Here is a 14,403-nt window from a genome sequence, read left to right as displayed (position 1 = left end):
CTCAGCTTTGTCTGCGATTGTGCGAGCTTTCTTTGAAGAATCATTAATATAAGAAGCAGCCATAGTATCCCTCACAGTCACATCCCACAAGAGTGATTTACCATGACTCCACGGTATCAACGTCATGCCGTCTAGTCTTTTACCATCATCTCTTGAAACACCTGGGGGCTGTATAATATTTGGGACACCTGCACTAGAGAAAGCATGAGCGAAGATGTTATTCATAATATCATGTCTAGCTAATTTTCCTTCTGCGCATTTAGCGCATGATAGACCATGTAAACCATCTCTCTATACCATTTTACCGCATATACATTTGTGTTCCTCACATAATTGTGAACCCACTCTAAGTCCAACAGCAATTCTGGCAGAGTTGTTATCCAATAACAATCCTAATTGACTCGATGGGATCACTTGCAGCCACTTTGAAGATTCTTTAGTTGATGACGCAAGTAATCGGGCACGAATCTTAAGATCACCATTTTCAAATAACTCATCAAATTGATGTTTGATCTTCGGAAGATCCCAATTCCTTTGTTCTTTTTTAAGCGTATCAGTTTCTGGAACAAAATTACGTGGAATTTCATCGATTAATTATAAAATCTGATCATTAATTATTTTTAAGTTAAACTTTTGGAGTATGACACCACATAATTCTGACGACGAATAAACAGATGATAAATAGGCTGGCACTGCCAAATCCTCAACTCTCCTAATACCTATACCACCACAAGACAAAGGGAGAGATGCCTGATCCCACGACAAACCTTCTATTCTCGTATTCGCAATAGCCTCCAATGTCGACCGAAACATCTCATCAACAGATCTAAGATGATCGGGTAACAAGTACGCTCTAGAAGTACGTATCAAGTAATTAAATCTACAACCACTCAACGACTTCTTAAAAACACACAAAGCAGGATGGACATCCATCAGTTTAAGTCGGTCACACATCAACTTAACTGATTTGGTCTTAGAAGAAAACATTCTCTCTAAACCTGTCTCAAATATCGGCGTACCTAACAGTTCTAAGGAAGATTCATCAACCTTCTTAATACCTGGTAACAAAGCTGATATATCAGCATACATATGAGCTTCTTCATCAGGGGTCGCATTGATAAAGAAAACTTCACATTTTTTCGTATTCAGGCGTAGTCCTGAAACGTCATAAAACGACAATACTTTCTGAATATCAACTAAAACAGTCGATAATTCATCACCTATAGTACCATCGTCTAAATACCAGCCATTAAATCGAGACAAAAGGGAATGCGTCATTCGCATTATACCTATACAGAAACCTGTAGGACCCAACGGGTCTCCCTGCTGATAGCCTCTTTGAGACAACAAGGGATTATCAGCGAAATAAAGATTCGAAACAAGCCGATATGCTTGTTGCAACAAGGGAAACAACTCCGGGCAAATATCTTTAACCTCTCCTAACATAAACTTCCTAAAAAGCATATTAAATGCATTCTCAAAGTCAAACTTAACAAGAGCCATTGGCTTATTATGCTTCATTTTACAAAATTCACGCACAGCGTGAACTAAAGCTTCAGCTCAATGATTTCTCCACAATATAACATTACTCGATGACATACTCCGCCTTAAATGAATTTATTAAGTTGAAGGCAACGTACGTCAGGATTGTAACCATTCTATTATAATGTTAGGTCCCAAAATGAAATCTCAAAGCAGAAGAAGGTTCCCAACATTTAATTCATTTTTCAAGATATCATAGTGGAGGTGGAATGGTGCCACTATGAAGGCTTGCTTTAAAGTACTACTTTTGAAGATACAATAGATTTTTGTTGGAAATTTCGTCTCGAAATTCTGATTTTCTGTTTTCTGATTTATTTATTTATTCCAATGACTTTTCAAGATACGAAAATTTTAAAATAAGAAAATCCACTATGTTTTAGTGTCACAGCGAAATAGTTTGCTCTTCTTAACTTTTATCACAAACAATTTCAAATTTCAACCGTTAAATTCTCAATACAAATTCGAGGTCTGTCGGTAATTTCGTGTATGTCTCCATCGAATCGGTGTATCGGGCATGCATTAACAAAATGCTTAATGGTTTGCTTAACACCAGTGTTTTCTGATGCACCCAAAAAAATAAAATTTCCCATTTTTTCCAGAGGTGCACACATGGAGATTCGACATATTTTCTGTTTTGTGGTTTTTGCTAATAGTACATTACATACCAATCAAACACACAAGAATTAGCATCACGAAAATGTTTTATTGATATTAGTAGCGGGCATAATATTAAAATCTAGTGTACGGCAAAATTTTGTAACAGACGAATTTTTTGCTCTAAATTTGTATTGCTGAGTTAGCCTAGATTCTCACCTTTACCAGGGACGGATTAAGGTTTTCATACGCAATTTAAGCGTCAATATTTTTTTTTTTGAAATTCATTTATAAACAAGGTGGTAATAACGAACAGTACTGCTTTTTCAAGACGAACGTCACTGTTGTTGAGGTAGATGTGTGAGAAATTTAATTGCGAGCGTAGCGATATCCTTCAAAGATAAGGTTTCAAATTCTGATACCACTTACAAGAAAATACTGTTTTGATTATTGAAATAGCACTGGAAAAAGTTACAAATGACTAAATCTCATGAAGAACACATCACAATTCGTATTTTTAAGCGAGGTCAATGTTCGTGCTTTTTTATTTTTCAACTTCGTGCGCTGCAGTATTATTTTCGAGTCATCAGCTTCCTTTTTTTAACCTGATTTACGCTCTTGAGTGTAATAGGCTAGCGCAAGCAAATGAAGATCGGCTCAAAACTCCATTCTGAACTAGTTCATGAGGTCGAAACAGCCTCTCTTCCTTTTTTGCCACTTTACTTGATATTTGCTGGCAAAATAATTTCGTTTTGTAAATGTTCGGATGGAACACTCTGACATGCGAATTGAAATTTTCACTTTCAACTCATGGGGTCATGCACTCTCATAGGGTAATCCGACAAAAGTTGACACAGGTCCCTAACAAAGAAAAATGCGGCTATCTCAAAATTTTGCCGTACACTCGATTTTAATATTATGCGATTCTTAATCACGGGGCTGCCCGTAACTTTATCTCACGTTTATGACTGAAAAAATATGTTTCAAAACCGGTAAGCAAGAACAGAAGCTTGAATGTAAATCGGAAAAAACGATTAATCTTACACAGACGATACAAGTATTATATCACCCCACCATTAATATAAAGTGATTATTCTTCTTCTTTTGATCTACGTATTATCAATAGAGAGAATAGTAAAAAGTCTTTGATTCAATTATTTGTAACCTCTGCTTTACTAAATAATGCAAACATTAGACAGAATTCACAGTTTATTTTTGTCGTCCTTGTCATTACCAGATGAATTTTACTGCTGTTCAATAATTCTTACTCACTTTTCTTGTATAATGAAAGACCAATAACCGCCCCCTTTTACACATTACGAAGCGTATACATTAGTGTATCTAATTAACACGAACAAATTGATGAAAGTACACTTTCCGATATCTTCAATTATACATGCCTATAAGCGCTTTTAAGGCATAAAAACACAGAACTCGATTATTTACGGAAAACAAAGAAAATATAATAACGAGCTTTTCCATTGAAATGCGTTCTAATTGTTGTGATACAGTGGGAACAAAAGCGTGCATGAAAGTTTTATTTTTTTGGCATTTGCGATAAGACTTTTTCAAGTAATCATAATTGCATTACCAATCTATTTTCAGCTGAGTATTTGTCTATTTAAAAGAAAGGGCTAGTTACCTGCTATGGTCAAGAGCCCTTGCTAGACATTTCTTGTGGTGAAATGAATGGTTCAACCTGAAGGAAAAGATTTAGTTACGACAAGCTTGCCTTTTCAAAAAATTAAAGGGAAAACTCACAAACAGAAATTTAAATAGACTCATCTGCCTAGAACGGATAATTTTACATTTATCCCTCCAGTACCAAACTGTTTATCTTGATATATCTGTTCTCGGCAATACAATTAATAACAATAATCTTATATTTAGTGTGCGTCTGGATAAATAGTAATTTTCATAACAAGTGATCAAAAGTGAAAAGTGCTTTCGTATGAATTGTGTTGATCTGAGGGTGAGGCAGAGGTCAATGAACACACGAAAACGAGATTTTTAATTTTTATCCCGAGTTTTGTAACGGACTTTACATGCTGAGAGCGCGAAAGTAGTGCTAAAATATGAAACATGAAATCCTCTACAGACGCGTGTATCATGTAATAGTTATTTAAATCACGAGAGGCGAAAAACTATTTGTAAAAATTCGTGGTGTGATATGTAAGCTGAGTGTATTGTACCATGAGAATGTGTGTTTGTGAACCGAGGTTTACCGAAACAATCCCCCTCGAAGATAAATCAATTCCTTCAGAAATCATTCATATTTGACTCCAAACAAGTGAGTTCCCGAAAGATTAATATTGATTTAAATTTAGTGACAGCTAGATTAAAACGTAAGCAAGAGGCCATCAGTGAAGTCTTTTTATAATTACGAAATGAAATCAATAAGCATTAAATGCAACTTAACCCTTTTTTTTCATTTTAGTTATTGTCACCATTAGTATGATGAACAAGCTATAAATAAAATAAAAAGCTTTGATGTTTTGTGTCTGCTTATTTTACGTATAACTCAATATGAATAGTGTGCGGAGAATTTAAATTAATCTTTTATTATGCTCCGTGGTATAGTAAATGCCTAACCTATAGTCGTATATAAGCTTCAATGTTATAATTATTAATATTGATTGATTTTAATTTAGATTTCAATCTGATCAGGGTTTGTGTTGTCAACATGATGTGATGAATTAGATACTTTAAGGAATTGTAAATTTTCACGCTATAAATGATGTGAACCAGCTGACCTTAATTTCGTTTTAAACAATGATGGACTTACAAATGTAGCCTTTAAATAATTCAAACGGAATGAATGCGGAACATTTCTGTGTATCGGAACAGAGGAACAAAGTTTTCATCAACGATTAAAGAATATACTCACACTCTCAATGGGCGTTATCACGACAGAGTAAAGTTAACCAGGCAGCGCTGATTTGACTAGGGACCTGAATAATCTAGTAGCCCTATATTTTTTGCGAACAAATTTTTTTAATTTATGTCAGTGTTCATTTGAGTTCATTTTCATCCAGTGTATTAGGTCCCTTATTTGACGTTTCGAAAATGAACCGCTCCTCCCTGGTTTATTTTACTCTGCCGTGGCATTATGCGACTTACTATAATGTCAATAATTTTTCTTCACGAAAGAGGATTTCTGTTTTACTTCGAGCTTTGAAAGGTGCTGAGCGAGCACAAAAAGATGTCATCAAACTATTTGTCATCTGCTTCACTGCAGTGCTCGATTTCTTTAAACTCTTATTTCCATTGAAGGTAAAAGGTGTAATATTGCATATTATTATCATATTACTATCATATTGTATGCCAGCCTAAAAATCACGTAACTCAATACAATTCAATAAATGGAATAATTTATGAATATCTCAACAATTTTCTCAAAAGATAGATAGATATCTTTAAGTTCACTCAACCTTTTTCTACTAATATTCTTATAGACTTCGATGATTGATTATATTATCGATGATTGAGCAAAAAATAAGAAAAAATTACGGACAACATTATAACACCCAACCCTTTCTATTTTTATAGACGGACAAAAATGGCGATCCAGATGAAGTTAAACTTGATGCCGAAATGGAAAAAGTGTTTGCTGGCAAAGGCCGAGAACGAGAAAAATTTGATGTAGGACAATTTCGAGACGATGAAAATTCAAAGTTCAGTGATCAAGTTTATGAGTGTAAGTATACGAATTATGGTTTACATTGGCATACGCTGTCCTTATTCACTCATATTTGTAAAATAACAAACCAATATTCACATATTCAATAATGCTTAAAAGCTATTGAAAACCTTCGAACTTCTCTGCTTGAAGCAGTAGATTAACATCTGGTTTCAAATTTTGTTTGAATTTATTATTGGCACGGCATTATAAAATAAAACTTTATGCAAATATTAAATGGGGGCTACTGTAACATCTATATAGCCGCTATATTATACCGGTTATGCTGCGAAAGGGGACATGATGATAAGAATTTTTTTTTAAATAAAACTCTTAAGGGAGACAACTCCGGGTTATTTCAATATTGTACTTTGTACACATAGCCGTGTAGCATGCATACCAATACTTATAACTTTCAGCATATTTTATCACGGGTGGATGGAAGAATTAAAAAAGAAAATTGTAGGCTGTGCTATGTGCTATCGAATTGACCATTTGCGAATATCGTGGTAAAAATTAACATAATTTTCCTTGTAGATTGGACTAAATATCCCCTTTTGTCTTTATTTTTTCCGTACGTTTCGCGGTGATATTCCGATTGTTATATCAAATGAATCGATTATCGCTATAATTTTGATATAATTTGATATTTAAATCACAAATTTGATTGGCTTTTAAAAACTTACAGAGACTTTTAACATTTCCCAATCCACAGCGAATCGTTCAAAACGAAAAGAATCGCGAAGAACAAGCTCAATGAAACCGCGTGATTCTTCACAAGACGATTCACCAGAAAAGACTGTACATAGTGCATCCTCCACAGCAACTGGAAGTCCAGTATTGGTTAGCTCACGGCATATCGACGACGAACCATTAATTTCTCAACGTGCTGAGCACGCTGAGCACTTATCAGACACTTCCGGAGACGAAAAGCGAGTACAATTCAATAAAAAGAAATCGGTGCCAAAAATTGAATCAGCAGATAACGATAGTGAGAACGATGATCATCGTAAACGCAAGGGGTGAGTCACACGCAAATCGTAGTTGGGAAACTGTTATAAGTTTGGAAATTGTTGTAGACGCCACCAACACTACAAACCACGTAAAACATCGTTGCAAGAAACTAGTTCATCACGTCGTCCCGTTACAACTGAAAGTGGAGTACCACCGCGTCGAGTATCCGTGCAACCTGAAGACACAACTTTACAAGAAGCAGACATCGACGAATTAATTTCGCACCGATCAGACGATCCTAGAGGCATGCGACGTCACAAAATTCAACCGTCAGAGCGGTCATCTCGCCGAGACAAGGAAATTCCCACAACGATTTCATCGCCTAAGAAACATTTTGATCATAGCCCTCATGAGGTGTTCGTACAACTTGACGAACTGCAGGGCACAGGAGAAGAGCGAGAATGGAAAGAAACTGCTCGTTGGATTAAATACGAAGAGGACGTTGAAGAGGGATCCGATCGATGGGGTCGTCCCCACGTAGCATCTCTATCGTTTCACTCTTTGCTGAATTTGCGAAGATGCTTGGAAACTGGTGAGACAAATTTGTGGCAATAATATTTGACCGGAAGTTTATACAATGTTCCTACTTTCGACAGGCGTTGTCTTGATGGATTTAGAAGAGAAGGACTTACCAGGAGTTGCATACAGAGTTGTCGAGCAGGTATAGTGATTTTTCTATGAATGCATAAAACTTGTTGCTGAATTAATTTTTCGAATAGATGGTTGCAGAAGAATTGATTCACGAAGATGACAAAGTGATTGTTATGCGTTCGCTGTTACTCAGACATCGTCATGTCAATGAGCACTCACACGGAGGATTCTCGTTTGGACCTAGGAAGAAGTTCAGCAGCTATACTAGCTTACAGGTATGACCAATTATAATCGTGTTTTTATTTAAAAAAAAAATCAATATAACGTTGGTAGCATTTCTACACAAACACTAAACAACACCCTCACATCAAATTTCAAAAAAAAAATCATTTTCGTTACTTCGAACATAAATCATGAGTATTATGCAATATCCACTGCAATTTCTTTCACTCAATGTTATGTAGGAATTCGTGCTTTTCAATTCAATAAAAACTTTCTGCCGTAACTTTCTGGAAATTATGAGTACGAAATAGAACCATACCTGGACTTTTCATAACATTAATCAAGTTTCTTTTTTGTTCGGTTTTCTTTCCAATTGTATCAGTTCAAATTCCTAATTCAATCAATCACCATTCACCAGCCATGAGTTGATTTCCAAGCGAAATTAATGTTTCAACTAAAATAGTTCATTCAATGATATGGCTTTGTGCTCCTTACTATTTGAAGTATAGAACTGACGTTCTCTTAAGATATTTTGGTCATTTAATCCAGTTCGACAGATCATTTGTAATATTTTGGTTGGGTAAACGACGTATTTGTAATCGACAACTGCGGCGAAAGTAAACGATTTACTTCTGGCTAGTGACTTAGTTCTTCTTTATAGTAAAATGTATGTTAAATGAAGTAGAAGATTTTGTTTGAATCTACTGGGCGTAACAGATTTAAGGATATACGACGATATACGACGATATCCTACCGGTTTGCAGAGGATTACTTTATTTACAGAAAATACCCAGCAGTGAGAGTGTTATGTCATGTTTTCAATAACAGTGTTGACTTTTAGATTAGCCAAGTTCATCAAAACCCCAAGAGGCCACTTTCTAAATGACGTCACTGTTTTATACTTTTTCGAGGCTTGTGAATGACGAAGAAAGTTTCTCATTTTTTTTGGATATTTTTTAAAAATTATTTTGCGTGACGAATTCGTAAATAGCGTGACGTCATTTTATGGATACGACCCGTTCAAATCACCCACATCAGACTTCAACATGAACATTACTTTACTCAAATACATTTTTATGGTTTTAGAATTTGGAATATCGCATTTCTGAAACAAACTCGGAACATTTAATTTTTTATTGGGTAAAACGAACAGCCAAATAATCAAACATAAACACAATTTTATTTGTAGAAATAAAATATTAACTGTGCTGCCATTTTAAACGGTATCACAGGGCCGGACTGGCTCGAAAACACGACACGGTGGCTACATACAATTCATTTGTAAAAAGCCCAAAAATTAGAAATTTTCATATAAAAATCGAGAAAACCGTTCGGGAATCGCCCGAATCCACAGTATGGCCAGTCCGGGCCTGACAGTAAATAATACACTTACACTTTGAGTAAGAGGTTCAATAACACAAAAGTTATTCGCAAAAGCTTTCGTTTAACTTTTATTTGTAAAACTTTCTTGTTTATTGTTATACATAATTGTCTTGTGTCTCGCACCACATTTGAATGATTGTCATCGTAAATCTAAAATGTGTGTAACAAAATACCACTAATTGTCGTTTACTATAAGAACAACAAATAAGCATTAGAGTGAAAACTTGTGATCTCTTGTGTAAACATTTCGGGTTACCCGAACTCGACCTGATACATCCTGAAAGTTTCAGGTTCATGTCACGGTCGGTTCAAACCCGAAAGTAAAAGGTTCAGGTCAGATTCGGACCGAACCAATTCAGGTTCAATCGAAAATTTCAGGTTCAGGTCAAGTTCGAGTCAACCTGAAATTTTAGTTCAGGTGCAGGTTGAAATCTGATTTGGGTCAAACTGAATTGAAACAGTTCAACTCGAACCCGATCCGAACCTTATATTCGACAGAGTAATTAGCGAAACGATTGTAAAAGTATTGACCTCTACTTTAGGACACTCGATCGGACACTCTTCAACCCAATAAAAAACAGTCAATTTATGAAAACATTTGTCTTTTCAAATTCAAAATATAAAAATTCTAAGAAATTTCTTTGCAACATGCAGACTTTATGGATGGAAGAGGATCCATTTGGTATCAGGGGCAGTCGAACGCGAGTAGCTACACCAACGCCAGCAATCACAATAAATGCCCCTGAGCCATATACGTTGTCTAAACAGTTTCGTCGGCACTCATCTTATTCGTACAAAATAGTAATTGAAAAAAACACAATTTTGTTCTTTTGGAATTTAATTTGATAATTTTTAGAACGCTTTTTTCATGTCCTTCGTTTTATTAATTATAATTCCTCAATAGTTTTATATGGCTAATTTTATTGTGTTTCATTTGAGAGGCGGTTTATGGTTTTTATATTACTCAGAAATGGTTTGAATTGATGAGTTTCAAATTTATTGCCCCAACCTTATTTATAATAACATAAATGTGACTGTGACTGACATTTTCATGTTAAACTTATCCAAAATGGATAATGAAAAATTGTCACTAACCCTTCACTTTCCATTCAGATTTAAACGTTTTTAACACGGTCTTTGTTATGCCAACACAATTAATTTTCGAATGATTTTTTTCAATGATGTAAATACAATTCAACCAGATTGACTGTCTGGTCTGGACTAATACATAAACAGCCGCAAGTATATAAAGCAATTAAGGACATCAGTTGGCTTCGTTGCAATATTAGACAAATCCTGTAGAAACGGCCAGTCGACTGTTATCAACAGTGATTTTATATCGTACACAAAGCGATTCTTTTAACAGATGAAGTAACAGATTCAAGGATCTTTTCGCTGTGATACGCTAGCGATTTGTGATTCCAAATGCGATAACGATTGTTTATGCGACTTTTTTTGTTTTGTTTCTTTAATACTTTTTCGTTTTGCCGAAATTTTAGATACAATGTGGTATTTAGAATTTGCTTATTTCCAACTTTTATTTTGTTGTTGAAATAATTTGAACGTTTATGTAAAATCAAAGCTCGTTTGTTAAAGCAAGAATTATTTGATTTTCACACAAAACGTCGCTTCTGTTTTTAAATGGCTCGATTTCGCATTTTCAATTGTCGAACGATTTCAGAATCTAGCGAACGATACGAAAGCAAAAATTCAACCACTCAGTGATATGCATAGTCATTCTGGTAATAGTGACACTAAAATCGATATAAAAGAGGAGACATACTCGTCGTCACAGGAGGACCTAAAACGAACGACAAATGATACAATTTTGAAGCGAATACCTGTAGGTGCTGAAGCTACTACGGTTCTGGTAAATTTTGATAGATTATGTTATTCCAAAAGTTAATGTATTAAAACTAGAAACGAATGATAGGTTGGTGCAGTTGATTTTCTGAAGCAACCGACTATCGCATTCGTTCGATTAGCTGAAGGAATTCCGATTCCCGGTGTAACCGAAGTACCGATTCCGGTGCGTTTTATTTTCATTTTACTGGGACCGAAAACTGTGGAACTAGATTATCACGAAGTTGGTCGATCGATTGCTACGTAAGATTTCGATGAATGAAAAGTTTTTCCAGCAATTTATTCATACTCTTCAAAATACAGACTGATGACCAATGAACATTTCCACAAAATCGCATACAAAGCTGATGATCGACGAGATTTGTTGTCAGCTATCAATGAATTTTTGGATGAATCAATTGTGTTACCTCCCGGCAATTGGCAAAGAGACGACTTATTGCCATTCAATGAATTGAAAGCGAAAAGTGAATGGATTCGTGAGAGAAAGACAAAAGCATTATTGCAAAAAAATAAAGACAAGCAAGCGATTGTTGATGAGGAAAAACAATTGCTGGGTGTGAGTGGTGACGGTGATGGTGGTGGTAAAAAACCGCCAAAAGGACCTCTGGAGAAAACTTATAGACCGTGGGGTGGTTTAATCAATGACGTAAAACGACGAATTCCCATGTACAAAAGTGAGATTTTTTTCTGAATATTTTTTCATATCGAAGTAGCAACCAACTCAAGTAGTCCGAGTTGCATAGCATAGCAATTCCGTAATCAACAGAATTTCTAATAAATTCGTTAAATTCAAGGTGATATTTTGGATGGCCTAAATTCCGAGACTCTTGCCGCTACACTTTTCATGTACTTTGCTGTTCTTTCAACCGCGTAAGCTGCAGATTCGTAGCAGACAATCGTTCAATATTAATAGCATTTCTTACACAGGATTACATTTGGTGGTCTAGCTTCTGAAAAAACCAACCGACTCATCGGAATATCTGAGACGCTGGTTTCGGGCTCTTTTGTGGGTCTAATATTCCACGCGTTATGTGGCCAGCCACTAACGATCGTGGGAACGACAGGTCCATTACTGTTGTTCGACGATGCGCTGTATCAGTTTTGCTTGCAGAATGGTATTGCGTTTCTGACCGTTCGAATTTACATAGGACTATGGATGGCAGTTATAGCAGTTGTTATATCCGCATTCGAGGGAAGTGTATACGTGCGTCTGTTCACACGTTTTACACAGGAAATATTCTCGGCACTGATCACATTGATCTACTTAGTTGAAACACTCTTAAAATTGGTAAAAGTTTACCAAAGGCACCCGTTGTACAAAGAATATGTTTATGTGGACACTAATAGAATGGCTCCGATTGCTGAAGCTTTCACTCTGGAAGGAGGCAATGATACATCTACAAATATTGCCGACAACTCAACAACGGCAACAACAGCTACGTTTGCTCAACTAGTCACCATGGTGACTAGGCTGTCGGATAATGTCACCGACAAGTTTGAAGGACTTATTCCCTCAGATGAACACGGAATGCGTAATCAACCGAACACTGCGTTGTTCTGTACTATTCTTACATTAGGTAAATCAGCGGCAAAATTAAATGAAATCTCTTGTCTCAACAGCAGTTGAATTTTTGTCTTTTTTCAAGGAACATTTACGGTCGCTTTTTACCTGAAGATGTTCAGAAATTCGCATTTCCTGGGACGGAATGCCAGAAGAGCATTGGGAGATTTCGGTGTTCCAATTTCTATTGCTCTGTTCGTCTTAGTTGATTATTTGATACCAGAGGTATACACCGAAAAGCTCATTGTTCCGGAAGGCATTTCCCCGACTGATTCAGATAGACGTGGCTGGATGATACCACTGGGCCCAGTACCAACGTGGCTCCCATTTGCGGCCGTTATTCCATCAGTTTTGGTTTACATTTTAGTGTTTATGGAAACCCAAATATCCGAACTGATTGTGGTATGTACTTCAACTGTGCATTTGTTATTTCGGGCTAAAGATTTCATGGTCAATTCATATAGGATAAACCTGAAAGAGGATTGAAGAAAGGCTCCGGTCTGCACCTGGACATAGTTCTGCTGTCATTTTTGAATGCATTTTGTGGACTGTTTGGTATGCCTTGGCACTGTGCAGCGACGGTTCGATCCGTGACTCATGTGAGCTCAGTGACAATAATGTCCAGGTAAGTTTCTGTAACTTCTCTCTTTGTACTGTTGGAGTACGAAACCTCTCGATTACAGAACACACGCCCCCGGTGACAAACCACATATTGTCGATGTGAAAGAACAACGACTTTCTGGCTTAGTTGTATCGTTGCTGGTTGGATGTTCGGTGACTATGGCACCGTTACTACGACTTATTCCGATGGCTGTTCTATTCGGTATTTTCTTGTACATGGGCGTCTCATCTATGATAGGTGTTCAATTCTTCGATAGGTTAGTGAAATACACTAACGCATTTCCACATTTGCACGAATCAATCATTCTCTCACTAGATTGCGACTCTTCTTAATGCCAGTCAAGTATCATCCGTCTGAAGAGTATGTGAAACGAGTGCCTACATGGAAGATGCATTTATTTACGTCGGCACAAGTTCTTTCCCTAGCAGTATTATGGGCAGTCAAATCTTCTAGCATATCATTAGCATTTCCGTTTGTGCTCGTTATGATGGTACCACTACGACAATATCTCGGTCGTATGTATAAAGAGCGAGAACTTAATGCGGTAAGTTGCATTCAAGAAACTGTTGCGTTTCTCGAAATATGGGGTCGTAATCTCCTTAGACCTATCGCTTGTCCGTCATATAGATGATTTTCTTCACAGTAACAAAAACGAATTTATGTTTTTCAACAGCTCGACGGAAGTCCCCCAAAAATTGATCCGAACGACGAAGCAGATTTTTATGAGCAATCGTCAATGCCTGCCTAAGCTTATCAATACATATTTTTTACTACCTATGCGGATTGACTTAAATTTTTGAGCGTTTTTTTTAATGTTTTGAGGTACATTGGCCTTTGTAGGCTAGAATATGTAATAACCTATTGTTGAAGACGACGAATAATGCGAAAATTACAGTGTAGATGGGATAGCTTTTCATCGTCATCCCCCACCTCGATTATAATTTTCACATTATATCCATTTGGTTAGAATTACTATTTTAGTGTGAACATACACGCTGGCAGCAAGACCTCACGACAAAATATTTGTAAAAAAAAAAAATCTTAAAGAAATTTATCGTTAACCTTCTCCAGATAGTTATATCATTGGTTATCAGCCGTTGTTGTTACATCTAACTATTGAGACTATAGTAGAATACATGAATCATTTACGTGCGGAGATGTGAGTAACTATACTTCAATTAGTTGAAAATACTTCGACAAAATGAAGTAGAAGATTTGATAACTATTCATGATATATTTGCCGTCTGTGAAAGGTTAATTACGTGTACCTTCTTGTACTTAACTGTATTAGAGAATATTTAGATAACATTAAGACAAACAAATCAAATTTAA

At 36.2% G+C, this 14,403-nt stretch overlaps 1 protein-coding gene across 6 annotated transcripts in view; it reads left to right on the top strand.

Annotated features, from left to right (window-relative positions):
• Window positions 1–14,403, top strand: part of LOC119079836 (anion exchange protein 2) — a 32,636-nt gene extending 18,233 nt beyond the window's left edge. For 4 of the 6 annotated variants that reach the window (XM_037187910.1, XM_037187918.1, XM_037187902.1 and 1 more), the window contains 17 exons: window positions 5,686–5,833; window positions 6,531–6,837; window positions 6,895–7,361; window positions 7,426–7,490; window positions 7,549–7,695; window positions 9,680–9,826; window positions 10,707–10,895; window positions 10,959–11,131; window positions 11,192–11,562; window positions 11,683–11,758; window positions 11,816–12,465; window positions 12,535–12,851; window positions 12,914–13,074; window positions 13,133–13,327; window positions 13,387–13,615; window positions 13,745–13,833; window positions 13,864–14,403. In XM_037187910.1, coding sequence (XP_037043805.1) covers window positions 5,686–5,833; window positions 6,531–6,837; window positions 6,895–7,361; window positions 7,426–7,490; window positions 7,549–7,695; window positions 9,680–9,826; window positions 10,707–10,895; window positions 10,959–11,131; window positions 11,192–11,562; window positions 11,683–11,758; window positions 11,816–12,465; window positions 12,535–12,851; window positions 12,914–13,074; window positions 13,133–13,327; window positions 13,387–13,615; window positions 13,745–13,819 — 3,717 coding nt within the window. In that variant the 3' untranslated portion in view covers window positions 13,820–13,833; window positions 13,864–14,403. Of the gene's footprint in view, window positions 1–5,685; window positions 5,834–6,530; window positions 6,838–6,894; window positions 7,362–7,425; window positions 7,491–7,548; window positions 7,696–8,728; window positions 8,783–9,679; window positions 9,827–10,706; window positions 10,896–10,958; window positions 11,132–11,191; window positions 11,563–11,682; window positions 11,759–11,815; window positions 12,466–12,534; window positions 12,852–12,913; window positions 13,075–13,132; window positions 13,328–13,386; window positions 13,616–13,744; window positions 13,834–13,863 lie in introns of all 6 variants that reach the window. The other 2 variants (XM_037187927.1, XM_037187943.1) reach the window with 2 other exon arrangements.

The sequence above is a fragment of the Bradysia coprophila genome, chromosome III (genome assembly GCF_014529535.1).
Source record: "Bradysia coprophila strain Holo2 chromosome III, BU_Bcop_v1, whole genome shotgun sequence".
Taxonomy (NCBI): Eukaryota; Metazoa; Arthropoda; class Insecta; order Diptera; family Sciaridae; genus Bradysia; species Bradysia coprophila.
Note: the sequence above shows the minus strand (reverse complement) of the source record. Positions and strands in the feature narration are given on the sequence as shown.